This window comes from Sorex fumeus, unplaced genomic scaffold (genome assembly GCF_029834395.1).
Source record: "Sorex fumeus unplaced genomic scaffold, SorFum_2.1 ptg000047l, whole genome shotgun sequence".
Taxonomy (NCBI): Eukaryota; Metazoa; Chordata; class Mammalia; order Eulipotyphla; family Soricidae; genus Sorex; species Sorex fumeus.
The window spans coordinates 3,827,616-3,846,892 of record NW_026606104.1 but is presented as its reverse complement, the minus strand read 5'-3'; the positions used below and the strand labels follow the sequence as shown (position 1 = coordinate 3,846,892).

Below are 19,277 nucleotides of genomic sequence, written 5' to 3'. Positions count from 1 at the left end.
TTTTTAAAAAAAATGCAAACTTGTTGGGGGTATGGTGCCACCAGCAGGTCAGTCTCTACCTGTGAGGCTAGTGCATCAGCAACCTGATGGCGCCTTCATACTTCCAGATACCCCCAAATTGCTGCTGTGCCTTTGGCCAGACCCCAACAACTTGGGGCCTAGTTTATGAGGAAAATAAATGGCCAAAAGTTAGATTTGTGAAGACACACCTACAAACCACCTCCAGCTCAGCTATATAATTGGAGGCAAGGCCTCTCTGGTTCCTGATCAAACTGCTTAATGGCCATGATCCAAGAGACTCAGAAACAAATCTCGGAACCCAGCAACTTTTGGCAGAAATGTGTCCAGTCCCCGCAATAGGTTACTGTCACCGGGCCACACTTTCCCCAAGGGAGAAAGGGTGCTGTCCCACCACCTGCTCTCCCTTGGCAGCTTGGTGGCCACCATCCTCCAGAGGCCATTGGACAGTCAGGTTTGGGCCTGCTGTGACGAGACATGCGGGGCTTCATGGGATGGGGGTGGCGCCGGCCCTTTCCTTCCCGCTCCAACAAGACCCCGAGTCGCCACCCACAAACAGCCTCTCTGGCTCCTGATCAAGCTGCTTAACAGCCATGATCCAAGAGACTCAGAAACAAATCTCGGAACCGAGTGGTTTTTGGCAGAAATGCGTCCGGTCCCCACTGTAGGCTACTGGCGCTAGGCCACCCAGTTGGGAATAGAGTTCATGCTTTGACCTGTTCCCCCTGGTGGCTCGGTGGCCGCCATCCTCCAGAGGCCATTGGACAGTCAGGTTTGGGCCTGCAGTGACGAGATGCGCGGGGCTTCATGGGATGGGAGTGAAGCCAGCCCCTTCCTCCCCACCCCAAAGAGACCCAGAGGCGCTGCCCACAAACAGCCTCTCTGGCTCCTAATTAAACTACTTAACGGCCATGGTCCCAGAGACTCAGAAAGAAATCTCGGAACCCAACAGCTTTTGGCAGAAATGAGTCTGGTCCCTGTAGTAGGTTAATGGTGCTGGGCCACCCCAGGTGGGAATAGGGTTCATGCTTTGGCCTGTTCCCCCTGGCGGGTTGGTGGCCACCATCCTCCAGTGTCCATTGAACAGTAAGGTTTGGGCCAGCTGTGACGAGACATGCGGGGCCTCACGGGATGGGGGTGGTGGAACCGGCCCTTTCCTCCCCGCCCTAACGAGACCCTGGGTCACCACCCATGAACGGCCTCTCTGGCTCTTGATCAAGCTGCTTAATGGCCATGATCCCAGAAACTCAGGAACAAATTTCAAAACCCAGCAGGTTTGGGCAGAAATCCCTCCAGATTTAATTGTTAAAATTTCGGAATTCCAAAATTGTGCGACCACGCAACATCATATGTTATTCATAATCAGCAATAGAAAATAAATTGTCTACTGTTGCCTTTTCGGCAGATCTGAGTGTTGGGGTAAAATCCCAAGTCATAATGGTGGGTCTGGTGTCAAAATATTGAATGTAATCAAAGTAGAGAGAGTAATGTGGAAATCATTTGCCCTATGGGTAGGGGGAGGGTATGGGATAGGGGGTATACTGGGGTTTTTGGTGGTGAAAAATGGGCACTGGTGAAGGGACGGGTGTTTTATATGACCAAGACTTAAACCCAAAAGGTTTGTAACTGCTCTCACGGTGATTCAATAAATAAATGTATAAGAAGAAAAAAGTAAGGTGGAGTTCATGCCCAATTCAATCAGCCTAATCAATGACTGAATAAATAGCAATACTCCTACATTAAAAAAATAATAAAGCAAACTTGTTTGGGGCTGGAGCAAATAGCACAGTGGGTAGGGTGTTTGCCTTGCACTCGACTGAGCAGGGTTCGATTCCCAATATCCCATATGGTCCCCTGAACACCACCAGGGGTAATTCCTGAGTGCAGAGCCAGGAGTAACCCCTGTGCATCGCCAGGTGTGACCCAAAAAGCAAAAACAAACAAACAAAAAAACAAACTTGTTTGCCCAACATAAGTTCCACCCCTAGCACCCGATGACTCCCTGAGCCCTGCCAGGAATGATTTTAGAACACAAAACCAGGAGTAAGCCCTGAGCACAGCCAAGTGTGGCTCCCAAACCAAACCATAACATCAACAACAAATCTTGTCTCTCTCTCTTAAACATGTTATTACTAAATTATAGTATAAATGCTGTTGACATTTTCTCTTAAAACATGTAACTATTGAGGCTGCAGAGATAGTAATGGAGGGAAGGCACTTGCTTTGCATGCTGCTAACAGGGGTTGGACTCCTGAAACTTCACAGGGCCCTCCAAGCTCTGCCAGAAGTGATTCCAGAGTGCAGAGCCAAGAGTAAGCCCTGAGCACAGCTGGATGTAACCTTTCTCCCCTAAATGTAACTACTTTGTTCCTCAATTCTTTGATGTAGATCCAATAACTTCTTGTTGTTTGTTTTGATAACTTCCGGCTATGCTCTCTCTCCGGCCTGAAAAATTAGACATTTGTGAAGCAACTTGAATACAGAATTCCATACTCTTTCAAAAATTTCCCCCCAATTTTTACATTGATAGAACAATTTGGGAGCTTTTCCTTAACTTTGTTTTGTTTTGGTTTTGAGCTGAACCCAGAGCCAGGGCTTATTCCTGGCTCTGCTCTAAGAGATCATTCCTGGCGGTCAGTGCTCAGGGACCATATGAGGTGCCAGGAGTTGAACCTAGGTTGGCAGCATGCAAGGCAAGCACCTTACCCACTGTACTATGGCCCTGGTGCCCACAACTTCTTTTCGCTAGAAACAACAATTCTGTCTTCATGAATTTTTAAAATGTAATTATAATTACAAGTGTATCTGTCATAATAGATCTTTTGGTAAGCATTAAATTCAAGTGGGAGGAATACCATTTTGTGGCCATCCTAGAGAGCAGTCTAACCTGTGCTGGGAAGCCTTTGTAAGAATCAATATGTTCAAAAAGGGACAGAGAGTAACTTTATCTGGAGAGTGAATGAATTAGAGGCCAGTTAGAAGTAGCTCTGTGGGGATGACGCAGTGGCAAAAAAAAACTTGCCTTGTCAATATGAGGCTGACTTTGATTCCCAGTGCCACTCACATTAGCATGGCCCCAGCAGTGCTGCTCTCTGGGACCCCCGGTACCACAGGGGAGTGGATGATCACCAATCTCCAGTGCCTGGTTAGGGGGTTAAGAACCCCAAGGCTAAGTGAGTGTAGCTCCTGGCAAGCACCACAACCAAGTTGTGTCATTGCAACAGCAGCAGGAACAAAGGAGAAAGATGGGGTGGAGGGTGGGGGGAGGATGTGCCTGTCCCAAGCAGCCAACGCGACCTGCCTTCCTTGAGCCCAGGTCAGCCATGCACAAGGTAGGTGCCCTACCCGCTATGCTATGGCACCAGCCCCTGCATACTTTTCTTAGTTGTGGTGTTTGCTTGACATTGGTCCCCCGTGGCAGTGCCATTGCTCCATGCCATATGTTTTGGGTGTGCCAGGAATCAAACTTACAGCTTCCTTCTTGCAGAGCAGGCATTCTGCCACTGAGTTTGCCACAATCTCCCACGCAGTAAACTTTATTTGAGGGTGGTGTTGGAGGATGCAGCACACCCCACAGTGCTTGTGGTCTGCTCCCAACATGCTCCTCCAGGTCTCTCCCAGCAGTGTTCAGGAGACCATATGGTACCAGGGACCAAATCCAGGGCTCCTGCAAGCATGCACTCTGGTTCTTTGAGTCATCTCCCTGGACCTCCAGGAAGTGCTTTTTTTCTTTTTCTATTTTTCTTTTTCTTTTTTTTTTTTTAATTGTTGGCTTTGGGACCACGCCTGTTGGTACTCAGGGGCTACTCCCAGCATGTTGCTCAGGGGTAGTTCCTAATGGTGCTGTGGAGCCATGCAGTGCCGGGGTCCAAAATGGGGCCTCCAGCATGCAAGGATGTGTCCCAGCACTTATCTCCTTGGCCCCGCATAAGCAAAATTTTTGCTCATTTGTTTATTTGTGGTCACACCCAGTGACATTCAGGGGCAACTCCTGGCTCTGCACTCAGTAATTAATTACTGCTGGCAGTGCCCAGGGGACCATATGGGATGCGGAGGATTAAACCCAGGTCAAGCCGTGTGCAAGGCAAGTGCCCTAGCTGCTGTATTCTCTCTCCAGTCCTCCAAAAGTAAAGTTTTAATAAGAACTATGGCCTTGAGGTTTTTACTTATGGAAATATTTTTCTTTCTTGTTTAGAAAGTGACAGCAGCATTGATACGCCTGCTTGTTTTGGAAAATATATTTCTTATACCATCCCATGATATATATCTCTTAGTGGGTGCATATATCAAATACCGAGTAGCAAAAATGGTTCAGGGGAAACTGACAGGTGAGATGATTTCTCCTTTTCTAAGATTCATATTTCTCACACCCTTTCATGTTTATACATAATATTTGTGTTATATTTGAGAAGTATTTTTGTTTTTAGATTCTGTGGTAGGTCTTTCCTTCCTTTTGTTTTGGGGACATGACTGATGATTCTCAAGAGCTATTCCAGGCTTTGTCTTTGGGGTCATTCCTCATGCTGCTGGGGTAGCAGGGGTAGAACCCAGGCCTCCTGCATGAAAAACATGTGCTCTAGCCCAGTCCATTGAGTTCTCTCTGACTCTTTTTGGCTTCTGTTTTTTATTTGGTTTTTGGGCCACATCTAGAAATGCTCAGGGGTTATTCCTAGTTCTGTGTTGTGCTCCTGATGGGGCTTGGGGGACCATATAGGATGCCAGGGATTAAACCCTGGTTGCTGTGCCTTACATACTATACTGTCTCTCTGACCCCAGTAGTTTCATTTTTTGGCAAGCTCCCCATGGCATATTCGATACAAAAAAAGGAACAAGTCTCACAATGGAGACATTACGGGTGCCCACTCGAGCAAATCAATGAGCAACGGGAGGACAGTGCTACAAGACAGTGAGGACCACACATGGTGGAGCTCCAGCAGGGTTTGGAGATGTGCAGTGCCACACTTTAAGCCCAGGGCCTCACAAGTATGAATCACATCCCCACCTGATAAGTGAACTCTTTCTTTTGGGGGGAGAGGATACACCCAGCAGTATTTGGAAGACCATGGAGTGCCAGTGATTATTCTGGAGTCAGCTGCAAGGAAAACACCTTAACCCCTATACTATCTCTCCAACCCATGATAAAACTATTTCATATTGCTTACTTGAGATATACCAGATAGAGATAGGCTGTGGGTTTTGAACAGGCTAATACAAACAGGCCATTTAGTTTCAGTTCTCAGAGGTTTCTAAATTCTTTATTACAACAACCACTGAGAGGGCAGAGAGATGGATAGTACAGGGGTAAAATAGAGAGGGGTAAGGTGATTGCACTCTGCGTATGGTCCTCCTGCACCCTGCTAAGAGTATAGCCAGGTGGGGCCTAAAACAAATCAAAACAATAACCGAGCCAAAGAGAAAGTGCAGGCTACAACCCTGGTTCACATCTTTATATGGCCCCCTGAGCACTACCAGGTATCACTAGCTGAGCACAGATCCAGGATTAGTCTCTGAGCACTGTTGGGTATAGCCCAAACTCTCCTGTTCTCCACCTCCACACTGAAAATTTACTACTTGTTTTTCTTTTTGTGTCACACCCAGAGATGCACAGGGGTTGCTCCTGGCTCTGCACTCAGAAATTACTCCTGGTGGTACTGGGGGGACCATATGTGATGCTATTTATCGAACCCAGGTCAGCCGCATGCAAGGCAAATGCTCTACCTGCTGTGCTATCTTTCCAGCCCCCAAATTTACTAAATTTTGTAGGAGAGATGAAGAAACTTTACCAGTCTCTTCTAGTTCAGTAAGAACTGCATGATCTTTGCAAAAGTTATTTCTTGAGAAATTCAATTCATTAACTGAAAACTTTAATGCTCCATTACTATACGTTCATTTTTACCCAGAGGAATGCCCTCCTGCTACTCTCAGTTCTCTATTTTGTTGCCAGGATCAAACCCAGGGTCTCACGCATGAAGTGCAAGCACTCCACCCCTTATAGGGTCTGGAACTACATTCCAAGCCCCACAGTTCACTAGGTTTTGTTGTTTTGTGGTGCCAGGGCTTTAACTCAGGTTTCATGTAAGATGAGCCCTTTTCCATTGAGCTATATTCCAAGTCCTCAGTTTGCTAGTTTTTAAGAATACAAACAAGTATATGCAGTCATTTCTTTATCTAGTCAGCTGTTCTTGGACACAGGTTATTTCCATATTTGGGTATTATGAATAGTACTCACTATATTTTTAAAAACTAGTAGCATATGGGCTGGAGCAATAGCACAGCGGGTAGGGCATTTGCCTTGCAAGCGGCCAACATGGCTGACCTGAATTCGATTCCTCCGCCCCTCTCAGAGAGCCCAGCAAGCTACTGAGAGTATCTCGCCCGCACAGCAAAAGCCTGGCAAGCTGCCCGTGATGTATTCGTTCTGCCAAACACAGTAACAATTGTCACAATGGAGACATTACTGGGCCCACCCAAGCAAATCAATGAACAACGGGAGGACAGTGACAGTGATAGTGACATATATTTTATTAATATATTCATATACTATCGGAGAGCCCGGCAAGCTACCGAGAGTATTCGATATGCCAGACACAGTAACAACAAAGTCTCCAATGGAGACGTTACTGGGCCCGCTCGAGCAAATCGACGATCAACAGGAGGGCCTTTACTTTACTTTACTTATATAATATTAGGGCTGGAGCGATAGCACAGCGGGTAGGGCGTCCGCCTTACAAGCGGCCAACATGGCCGACCCGAGTTCGATTCCTCCGCCCCTCTTGGAGAGCCCGGCAAGCTACCGAGAGTATTCCATATGCCAAACACAGTAACAACAAAGTCTCCAATGGAGACGTTACTGGGCCCGCTCGAGCAAATCGACGATCAACGGGAGGGCCTTTACTTACTTACTTATATAATATTACATATTGTATAATATGTAGTAACTGTATATATAAACACATACACACATACACCCATCCTGCTTGGATTGGAACTGGGCCTCCTCCACCCAGATCATCCATTTTCCAGTAGCCTTGGCAGTCACACCCACAAACTGCCCCCGGCGCCATGTAATCTAATCAGTGGTCAAGATTAGAGACTATAAAAAAAAAAGCTCCCGAAGAGATTGACGCAGTATTTCCTGGAGCCTCCATCCCTCTTGGAGAGCCCGGCAAGCTACCAAGAGTATCCTGCCTGCACGGCAGAGCCTGGCAAGCTACAGGTAGTGTATTCGATATGCCAACAACAGTAACAATAATGGGTCTCATTCACCTGACCCTGAAAGAGTCCCCGATACACCATTGGGCTACACTATCATGCAACAGGGACGAATGGAGACTTTACTGTGCCCACTCAAGCAAATTAATGAACACCAGGATGACAGCTGATACAGGTAATACATACATATATGTGTGTACGTGTGTGAGATATACCCAATGGAATACTACTCAGCTATAATGAAATATGAAATCATGCAGTTTGCCACTATGTGGATGGAACTTAAGTTTACCGTACTTAGGAGGGACATGTACAAAATGACCTCTTTCAAATGTGAGGGCGATCTGGCTGCGGCATGTCACCCCATTGATGACCAGAGTTGATTTGTCTGATCTGACTGGCTGAACAGGTGTCTCCTTCCTCCCTCACTGCTCCATGTGCATCTTTCCCCAAAGCATTTCCCAAATAGAAATGTACTGTTTATCAGTCAGGAGTCTATGAGTAGCTGTGTTCCTGTTTCAACCTCCAAACAGGCTATCAAAATCACTTCTCTTGGCTGGAGTGATAGAACAGCGGGTAGAGCAGCAGCGGGTAGAGCATTTGCCTTGCACACAGCCAACCAGGTTCAATCCCTGGCATCCCATATGGTCCCCTAAGCACCACCAGGAGTAGTACCTGAGAGTAGAGCCAGGAGTAACACCTGAACATTGCTGGGTGTGACCAAAAAAAAAATCACCTCTTTCATATATGATATAAAGAAGCATAGTAAGGGGAAAATAGATTTACCAAAGCAATAGAATCTGTGAGCTGGGGGCTGGAGCAATAGCACAGCAGGTAGGGTGTTTGCCTTGCACACGGCCAACTTGGGTTCGATTCCCAGCATCCCATATGGTCCCCTGAGCACTGCCAGGAGTGATTCCTGAGTGCAAAGCCAGGAGTGACCCCTGAGCATCGCCGGGTGTGACCCAAAAAGCAAAAAAAAAAAAATTAAAATTAAAAAAAAATGAATCTGTGAGCTGATCTAAAGTATGGAGATTATGAGCTTATTTTGGTGGGGAGGGGGCTGGGAGGTAGCCCAGAGACAGGGTAGAGGAAAACCCTGGTGGGAAGTGTGGTATTGGAGTGTTGCATGCATGAAACCCTTTTCACCTTATAGATCATGGTGAGGAAAGTAATATTTTAAAAATACAAAGTAACGGGGCTGGAGCAATAGCACAATGGGTAGGGTGTTTGCCTTGCACGTGGCCAACCTGGATTCGATTCCCAGCATCCCATATGGTCCCCTGAGCACCGCCAGTGGTGATTCCTGAGTGCAGAGCCAGGAGTAACCCCTGTACATCGCTGGGTGTGACCCAAAAAGAAAAAAAAAACAGTAACATATTTTTGTTAATAATTAATAAGTTCATATTTCCCCAAAATAGTTACTTATAGAAATTCATCATAATGGAAAAAGAAATTAGAAATCGATTCTACTCATATTTAGACTTGCTTCCTGATTTTTTTTTTAAATTGGGCCGTACTGACGATGCTCAGGGATTATTCCTGGCTCTGTACTCAGGAATCACTCCTGGCAGTTTTGGGGCCCCTAAGGGGATGCCAGGGATTGAACCCAGGTTGGCACTGTGCAAGGTAGTGCCATTTCTGCTGTATATTCTCTCTGGTTCCCTGATTGTTTTGGGAGGGTGAGTTTGTTTTTGGATTATGCCTGGCAGTGCTCAAGTGCTCAAGGTTTATTCCTGGCTCTGTACTCAGGGATCTCTCCTGTTGTGCTTGGGGGACCATATGGGATGCCTTATGGGGACTATATGTGGTGTCAGGGATGAAACCAGGGCTGACCGCATACAAGGCAAATGCCTTACCAGCTGTCCTGTCTCTCTACACCCCACCTCCAGTTTTATTTATTTATTTATTTTTTTAGTGAAACACCATGAGGTACACTTGTAGATTTACAATTTTTTGTGCTTGGGTTTCAATTATACAATGATCAAATACCCATCCCTCCACCAGTGCCCATTTTCTACCACCATGGATAATATCCCTCCCACCCCCATCCCCCCCATCCCCCCCATCCCCCCCTGCCTCTGTGGCAGGGCAATCCCTTGTGTTCTCTCTCTCCTTTTGGGTGTTGTGGTCTGCAAGAGGCTTTGAGTGGCAAACATGTTCAGTCCATAGTCTACTTTCAACATGCATCTCCCCTCCTGGGAGGATCCTCCAAACACCCTTTTCTTTATTTGGTGCTCCCTTCTCTATCTGAGCTGCCCTTTCCCCTAGAATGCCCGGCTGGCCTCTAAGCTATGGAGTAATCCTCCTGCCCACCTCCAGTTTTATACTTATAATCCAACAGTAGAAACCATTGTGGTTCGAAGGTCATTCTCATTACATTTATGTAACTTTTTCATCTTACAGAAGTGGAATCTCCCCTGGGACAATATACCCTGGAATTGCAAGACCATCGCCCTGTATGTAATGGAACTTTTTCTGGAAAAGTGGCTTTACTGGATGAGAAAACAGCCACGGTTACTGCTCTCCAACTGGGACATACTAACCTTGTCTTTGTCCATAAAAGTATCCTTTTGCTCCAATTTTAGCTGTCAACCTGTGTTTTTCTGAGCATGCTAAACATATTCATTGGCAGTATTTTGCTGCTGTTTTGAGGCCACATCCAGTGATACTCAGGGGTTACTCCTGGCTCTGCTCTCAGGAATTACTTCTGGTGGTGCTTGGGGGACCATATCGGATGCCACAGAACTCTAGTCAGCCGCGTGCAAGGCAAGCACCCTACCCACTGTACTAGCTCTCTGACCCTGGCAAAATAATTTTTAAGAGTAATCATAGGGGCCGGAGCAATAGTGAGTAGGGAATTTGCCTTGTGTGCACTGACCTGGGTTTGGTCCCAGCATCCCACATGGTGCCCCGAGCACCACCAGCAGTAATTACTGAGTGCAGAGCCAGGAGTAACCCCTAAGCAAGTGTTACCCAAAAAGCTAAAAAAAAAAATACCAAGAATGATCATAATACAACTGTTTTGATATTCTATAGATTTTGTTTAGTTTATTTTGGGGTCTCACATAGCTGTGCTCAGGGTTTACTCCTGACTGCTCAGGGATCAATTCTGGTGGGAATCAGTGAACCATATGCAGCACCAGGAATTAAACCCAGGCAAGCACCTTACCTGCTTTACTATCCCTCTGGCCCAGGTTTTTTGTTTTTTAACAGAATGATAAGCTAGTGTAGTCATAATTTCTCAGAACAGAGTAGCTGGAACTTGGGAATTGTTATCTTCAGTACTTTAGTTGTAAATTTGATCAAATTATAATTAGGAGACTGGGAAAAACCATTTGAAGGAACATGTGTGAATTTCCCATTTTCTGTTTTCACATAATTGAAAAAAAATTGAAAATAATTGAAAAAAGAGTGCTGTCTATTGTAATTTAAGCTATGTATTAGTGATAGGCTGAAGCAATAGCACAGCAGGTAGGGCGTTTATCTTGCACGCTCCCGACCCGGGTTCGATTCCTCTGTCCCTCTTGGAGAGTCCAGCAAGCTGCCAAGAGTATCCCACCTGCATGGCAGAGCCTGGCAAGCTCCCCATGGCATATTCGATATGCTAAAACAGTAACAACAAATCTCACAATAGAGACGTTACTAGTGTTCGCTTGAGCAAATCAATGAACAACGGGAAGACAGTGCTACAGTGCTATTAGGGATATTGAATTGTTTTCATTTTTATTAGACCTTCTCTGTAAGAATTGAACACTAACTTTAGTAGTAAATGAAAGTGAGACTGAATCTATAGTACAGTGAGTAAGGTGCTTGTCTTGCACACGACCAACCCAGTTCAATCCCCAGCACTTCATATGATCTCCCAGGCCTTGCCAGTATGTGATCCCCAAACACTGAGCCAAGGGTAATCCCTGAAAAAAAAAAAAGAGTAATCCCTGAACATAGCCAGGTGTGAACCAGAAACAAACAATATAAAAAAAAAATAGTTAATGAGAACAAAATGGAATGAAAATTTAAATTCTCAGAAAATTGAAACATCTGACCTCCATTTTTCTGTATGTTTTTTAAATATTTCCTATGTTGGAATATGAAGTTGATCTGTTTGTTCGGCAAATAATAATATTCTTACTATAGTCTCAACATGGCCCCAGTAACTGTTACTGGGGCCTGCTCGAGGCAATCGACGAATAACAGGATGATCTGTGATCTGTGACTCTCAACATTGTCCTAAACACTAGGGATATAGGGTGTTGTTTTACTCATGGTAGTTAGGAAAGTCCTCTCTGATAAGACAATGGTGGAAGCAATGAGCCACATAAGTTACCCAAGTGAAAGAGTACCAGGGAGAGGAAATGGACACTGCAAAGGTCTTAAAACAGGAGTGCGTTTGCAGTATTAAAGGAAAAAAAAGACACCAAGGCTGAAGTGCAAAGAGTCTAGAGGGAGTGTAGTAGGAGAAGTCATCAAGTGGGGAGAGTAGTTTAGGAGGGTCTTAGGGACTTACAAGAACCTAGTGGGCTCATAAAAAATAGTCTGAGACTAATATCCAAGGCCAGGTAAAACAAAACAGGGACCTGTAGGACTGTTCAATGGTTGGAAGCTTGCCACAGTGTGTGGGGGCAAAGGGCGGTGAGGATAGAGAAGGGACCAGTATGACAGTAATAGAAATGATCACTCTGGACAACTGAGGGTTGAAACTAGAGAAAAGGATATACCTGATAACCTTTCAATATCTGTATTGCAAACCATAATGCCCAAAAGGAGAGAGAAAGAGAATGAGAGCGAGTGGGCAAACAAAAGAGTGAGAGTGAGTGAGTGAGTGAGAAAGAGAGAGAGTGAGAGAGAGAGAGAGAGAGAGAGAGAGAGGCAGGCAGGAGAGAAACTGAAGACATTGGTGGTGGGAAATGGTAAAGGCATGGGTGTTAGAACATTATTGAAACCCAATCATGAACAACTTTGAAACGTATATCTCACTGTGATTCAATTAAAAAAAAAGAAGAATCTATTGGGCTTGAAAGTAAGTTTTTATTGTAGAGTAGTGTAGATTGTTTTTATTATTTGTCAAACACATAGTAAGGAAAGTTACTGGCCCAGAGCTATTTGTTTTCTAGTTTTTGTTTTGTTTTGCTCTTTAGGCCACACCCAGTGGTACACAGGGTTTACTCCTGGTTCTGTCTGAGCTTAGGGATCACTCCTGGTACTGCTCAGGGGACCACACAGGGTCCTAGGAATTGAATCCTGCTGGGCCACCTACAAGGCAAGTGCCATTACCCACTCTACTACGACTTCAGCCCCAGTTTTCTAGTTTTTTAAGGTGACTAAGACATTTGTCAACAAATATGATGATGCCTCCAAGTAAAACCTACAAAGAAGTTATGTAATATTAATTGAACCATAGTTCATAAGGTATCAGGCACTTTCCTGAGTTTTCAAGAAAGACTTTATATTTTTTTCCATATTTTCTGTCAGTTTTGCTATGTGTGCCATAATAGGTATTATTAAACATTGCTCTTACCCATTTTCTTTCATTATTTGTTTCATTAAATTTTGTTTATTATATGCCTTTCTTGAGGATATGGATGATAATAATTCATGTTTTCATCGGCCACGCGACATCTTATTATCTCATTCTTACTTTGGACAACCTTGGCAGGTTACTGAATGTTACCTGCCCACACGGCAGAGTCTGGCAAACTCCCCGTGTCGTACCCAATATGCCAAATACCAGTAACAATGATGGGTCTCATTCTCCTAACCCTGAAAGAGTCTTGAATATGGCACTTCTTAAAATATCAGGGCTAGAACGAAGTAGACGTTACTGGGGCCTGCTCGAGGCAATCGACGAACAACAGGATGATCGTGATATGCCTTTCTTGAGGATATGGATGATAATAATTCATGTTTTGTTTTGTTTTTTGGGTCACACCTGGCAAAGCACTCCTGGCTCTGCACTCAGGAATTACTCCTGGCGGTGCTTAGAGGACCATATGGGATGCTGGGAATTGACCCTGGGTTGGCCACATGCAAGGCAAACACCCTACCCACTGTGCTATCACTCCAGCCCAATAATAATCACTTGTATCACTTATCATCCCATTGCTCACCCATTTGTTCGAGTGGGTGCCAGTAATGTCTCCATTTATCCCTGTCGCATGCTAGTGTAGCCCAATGGCGTCTGGTTACTCCAGGAACACGAAGAGCATCAAACCATATGTTCAGGGTCTTGACGAAGAAGTCCCACCATCTCGTAGGTGGGCGGCCAGGCGTTCTTTTGACGTCCCATGGAATCCAGTCAGTAACAGCTCTAATCCAGCGGTCGTCTCCAAATCACATTACATGTTTGGCCCATCTGATTCTCTACACCTTGGCAAACAAGGCAGCGTCCCTGACCCTCGATCGTCATAAAAATAATAATATATGCTTTGCTTTTCTTAGTATAGTTCGATTTTCACACAATAGTATAGTGTAGACATGACGCTTATAAGCATGGAAACAAACATGTCTGTGTGACTCACATTATTAGAATATTTGCTTTATTGAAGTGGTCTGGAATGGAACCTGCAATATATCTGAGGTTTGCCTATATTAAAAAACATGGATCATGATTTATTATTTTTTGTTGGATCACCATGAATTAAAGAGTTGCAAAGTTCTTCGTTATTAAGTTTCAGGGGTACAATGTTCCAATACCAATCCCTTCACCAGTATTCACTTCCCTCAACCAATGTCCTCAGTTTCTTTCCCATCCCCCACCCTGCTTCTGTGGCCAGATACTTTCCCCCTGCATCATTATCTTTATGTTCCCTCCTTAACTTATTCCTCACACCCCAATGTTTACTTTTTCCTCTTATTCCATCTTCCTCAATTTTTAAGTCCAAGAATATATTATTTTGGGGATGACTAAGTCCCTCAGGTTTAGTCTTTTGCTTTATAAAGAATCTTTTTAAATTTTATTCAAAAAATTTATTTTATTCCCACCCTTCCCTTCGTGGTTGTTTCTTTTCTTTTCCTTTTTATTTACTTATTTATATTGGTTTTGGAGACACATCTGGCAGTGCTCAGGGTTTACTCTTAGCAGGGCTCAGGGATTATATGAGGTGTGGGGGGGCTCAACTTGGCTGGGTAGCATGTGAGCAAAGCAAGTGCCCTGACCTCTGTTGAGAATGGCCCTTTGTTGAGATAGTTGTTGAGATGATGGGGAGGTGCTCACACATTTAACTATTGTGCATATAAAGGATCAGGCATGAGATTGTGGCGCTTTGCATATGCTCACTGATATTTGTACTCCCTTCGTTGTGGTGCTTGCACATGCTCCCTACGGCCTGCACTCTTAGTTAAGTCACCCTAGATATGGTGGTGGTGCTCATACACATGCTTCTCAAAGATTGCATGTTGTTGCTGTGATACCCACATCTCTTTCAGTTATGTTTGCTGGAGGTCACACCTTCTTTTGTAGAACTTACACACACCTGGGTCTTGAGCAATAGCACAGCGGGTAGGGCGTTAGCCTCGCATGCGGCCGACCCGGGGTTCGATTCCTCTGTCCCTCTTGGAGAACCTGGCAAGCTACCGAGAGTATCCTACCTGCACGTAGAGCCTGGCAAGCTCCCCGTGGCATATTCGATATGCCACAAACAGTAACAACAAGTCTCACAATGGAGACGTTACTGGTGCCCGCTCAAGCAGATCGATGAACAACCGGAGGACAGTGCTACAGTGCTACACACACCTGGCTGCAGTGTGTCTAGAAGTGGTTTATGGCCTAGAGGGATACTGTTGGATTGAACTAATGGACATTCACTTCCAAAGCAGGTGCTCTAAGTTCCTCCGGGCCCCCAAGAGATAATTTTTTGCTCGCTCTTCAAAGGCTGTGATCCCCCTTGAACATACATTTCACACCAAATCCAGATTGGCCACGTACAAGGCTGCTGTACTATCCGTGCCCTGGCTGCTATCTGCTATAACTGCTATAATCTCTCTCTCTCTCTCTCTCTCTCTCTCTCTCTCTCTTTCTCTCTCTCCTTCTCTCTCTGGCTCCCTCAACAAAAAGCTTCTTGCTTTACCATTTTGCCTCTTCCTGAAATTCTTTTCTGTGAGGGAGGGCGACAGACCCACAATGCCTGTGCTGAGGTTGGAGCTGACTTGATCTAGGCCAGGCATTTTCCCAAGCACTGGTGGGCTGAGGTTGGCCAAGCAAAGGCTGAAGCACTCTTTTTCTCGAGTCTGTCTCCCTTGCTCCCACTGTACTGAGCCACCAGCAACACTAATTAAAAAACAGAAACACCACCATGGACTGCTTTGTGACCACAGGATAGCATCAGCATCCTATGGTCACAAAGCATCAGCATCAGAGAACCAGTGCACATGTCATTTAATGACCCTCCTGATGCCCAGCAGACAATTTCCTAAATCTATTTCTTTGTTATTTTTCTATGTAAACTGCTTCTTGTGATGTACAGATTAGATGGTTCTCTAGGACATGAGCCTGCCACCTTGTTGCTAATAAAACTGTATTTGTTAAAAAAAATTAAAAGAATTCTTATCAGCTTTTTTAGTTCCTGTAGTGGATAATATTTCTCTTTTCACCCAACTCTAGTGCATAAGATTTCCTTAAACAAAAATTAAGATATCCATATGCGATTTGTGTCTGGACTTCCAAATTGCACCGTGTATGTTGTAGAGCCTGCATTTTTAGGTATTTTAAATAGTTTTTAGAAAGCTAAATAGAGCTTAAACTGTTGCACTGATATGAATGTATTAAAAACTAGAGCACTTAATTAACCATTATGAAATTTAAGTAACTTCACATTTAGCCTTACTTTGATATGTTTCCTCACATTTAAGTATTGTCTACACCTTGAAACATATGTGGAAAAATATGAAGATAGAGTAAAACAATTTTAGATTAGGAAAATAAAGACTTTTTTGTTTTTTGTTTTGGGGCCACACCCAGCAATGCTGAGGAATTACTCCCAGTGGTGCTTGGGGAGCCATCTGGGATGCTGGGGATAAAACCTTGGCTGACTGTGTGCAAAGCAAGCACCTTATCTATTATACCATTACTCTGGCCCCTAGGAAAAGAGAATTTTTACAAGGAAAAAAAATGATCTAACATCTGTGATAATATGAAATAAGGCATCTGTCTGAAAGAAGCTGAAATATTGCCTGCATATTAGGAATGAGCTAAAATTGTGGCTTACCTTTGCATGCAGGCATTAGTGTAACTGTTTCTCTTTTATTTTGGTAAATGTTTCTTTATACTAAGATGAGCAGATTAATCCAGGATCTTTGGAATTCCAAATTAGTATACAATTTTATAGAGGCTACTAAAGGATCTTCTCTGGAAAACATCTTTATTAGCAATTTTTGGTCCTTTTGAATAGCTTTTATTAAGTTTGCCATGTTGGCTGCGTGCAAGGCAAACGCCCTACCCGCTGTGCTATCGCTCCAGTTTGCAGGCTGGAGCGATAGCACAGCGGTAGGGCGGTTGCCTTGCATGCAGCCAACATGGCTGACCCGAGTTCAATTCCTCCGCCCCTCTCTGAGAGCCCCGCAAGCTACCGAGAGTATTTCGCCCACACGGCAGAGCCTGGCAAGCTCCCCGTGACGTATTCGATATGCCAAACACAGTAACAACAAAGTCTCCAATGGAGACGTTACTGGGCCTGCTCGAGCAAATCAACGAACAACGGGAGGCCCTAAAGGGCCTTTACCTTAAGTTTGCATTTTTAAATTTATTGTAGAAAACCATTTGCCTCTTCTCATACTTTTTTCTGATTTGTGTATAGGTTTCACAGTCCAACCTGGAGGCCGATGGAGTCTAGAGGTGGGACAGGTGTATATTATTACAGTGGAAGTGTTTGATAAAAGCAGCACCAAAGTCTATACTTCAGATGTGAGTCTCTCGGATTTTTCTAATCTCTTGTAGAGATACTCCTTGAGCAGAACATCTTTCTGCTTTTGCTTTTGCTTCTAGAGTTTATCTTTGGAAATGCAAGTCATTGCTTTTTTTTTTTTTTTTTTTGCCACACCCAGCACTACTCAGGAAACACTCCTGGCAGTGTTCAGGGGACCACATGTGGTGCCAGGGAAAGAACTGGGGTGGGCTCTGTGGAAGGTAAGTGCCTTAAACTTTGAATGATCTCTCTGACCTCTGACCTGTGCAACTGCATTTCAGAGATGATTGCCATGGTTTTGTAATGGTAAGATAAAACTGTAAACATCAGACATGGTATTTCACTCTGCAGTATTAATTTTCCCACTCTGAGAACTGTTAATTTGGGAATGACACAAATTTAACACTATTATATAAGGTTACTCTGACTTATTACTTGCCCTTAATAATTAGTGCTATTTAAAAGTTATATCATTCTAACTTACAACTTCTGTGAGGGAGAGTAAAGAGTTTGCTTTTATTCCTTTACTCCCAAATTCCATGAATATACTTTATTTTTACTAATTTGTAATCACGATGGTTTTAGGGAATGGGGGACATCTTTTCAGATTTATGTTGCTGTGAATTTCTTCAGAATTTCAGAATTATGTACCAGTTTCTAAAAGAGTACTTTGAAGTGCAGCTAAGTACTGCAAATGGATCCCATCACGTAGTAAAAGCTCTGAAAGATGGTGTCGTGATAATAAATGCATCCCTGGTTTCCATCGTTTCCCAGGTAGGAATTCAAAAGTTCCATAATCCTAAGAATACTGACAAGTCTTGGCCTGCTGACTTTTTGATTTACAAATAGATATTTAGCATATCCCATCTTTATCTTTCACGAAAATAAAGAAGAAACTTACAAATAATATACTCGTATTTATGCCTCTACAAATTTCCTTTTCAATCTTTGTTATTTCACATTCTGTATTTGGGGTGGCTATAAATGTGATTCCCATATGTTGTGATATAAAATGGAGTTAACTAAGTAAACAGACAACAGATGAATCTGCTTCTAATGCCTTTATTTTATCTTTGGTGGGGCCCACATCCAGTGTTGCTCAGGGCAGATTCCCAGCTCTATGCCCAGGGATTACTCCTGGCAGTATTTGGGGGAATCGTGTGAAATACTGGGATTAAACCTGGGTAGGCTGCATAAAAGGCAAGTGTCCTACCCACCATACTATCACTTCAGCCCCCTGTTTCTAATACCTTTCAATATAATTATAGGGGCCAGAGCAATAGTACAGCAGGTAGGGCATTTCCCTTGCATGTGGCCCACCTGGGCTTGATCCCCAGCACCCCACATGGTCCTCTGACCACCATCAGGAGTAATTCCTGAGTTTAGAACCAGGAGTAACTAGTAACTCCTTAGCAATGTGGGGTATGACCCAAAAAAGTCTATATATGTATGTATGTATATATATATAATAAAATAAAAATCAATGCATATAAATATGTGTATATGTGTATATATTTATAAAGCACTGATTTTTTTAAAAAGTTTATTAAATGACTGTGAAATACAAAATTATTCAAGATTGAGTTTCAGGCATACAATGATTGAGCACCAATCACTTCACCAATGTCCCCTTCCCTCCACTAATGTCCCTAATTTCCCTCCCTCCCACCCTTAGGCTGCTCCATGGCAGGCACTTTTTCCTTTTCCTTTTTTCCATTTGGGCACCGTGGCAGTACTGTTACTGCATCACTTTACCTCCTTTCAGCACCCAGTTCTTAACCAGAGTGACCAGTCCCTGCTATCATTGTAATGGTGGTCCCTTCCCTGGCCTAACCCCTCCCCCCACTGCTTCCTACAAAGGTTCTGTTTTTCTGCCCTTTGTCTTGATTGTCTTTGGGCATTATTCTCCCACTGTTTCTTTATATCCCACAAATGAGTGCGATCATTCTGTCTCTCTCCCTCTCTCTCTCTCTGACTCATTTAACTCAGCATGATATTCTCCAGATACATCCATGTATCAGCAAATTTCATGCCTTGATTTTTCTAACAGCTGTCTAGTATTCCCTTGTGTATATGTACCATAACTTTTTTTTTATTAGTGAAACACCATGAGGTACAATTGTAGATTTATAATTTTTTGTGCTTGGG

The 19,277-nt window shown here is 43.9% G+C and overlaps 1 protein-coding gene across 1 annotated transcript in view; it reads left to right on the top strand.

Annotated features, from left to right (window-relative positions):
* Positions 1–19,277, top strand: part of NUP210L (nucleoporin 210 like) — a 100,177-nt gene that overhangs the window by 11,859 nt on the left and 69,041 nt on the right. The window contains exons 6-10 of the mRNA XM_056122801.1: positions 4,214–4,346; positions 9,637–9,795; positions 15,860–15,928; positions 17,022–17,128; positions 17,763–17,903. Coding sequence (XP_055978776.1) covers positions 4,214–4,346; positions 9,637–9,795; positions 15,860–15,928; positions 17,022–17,128; positions 17,763–17,903 — 609 coding nt within the window. The remainder of the gene's footprint in view (positions 1–4,213; positions 4,347–9,636; positions 9,796–15,859; positions 15,929–17,021; positions 17,129–17,762; positions 17,904–19,277) is intronic.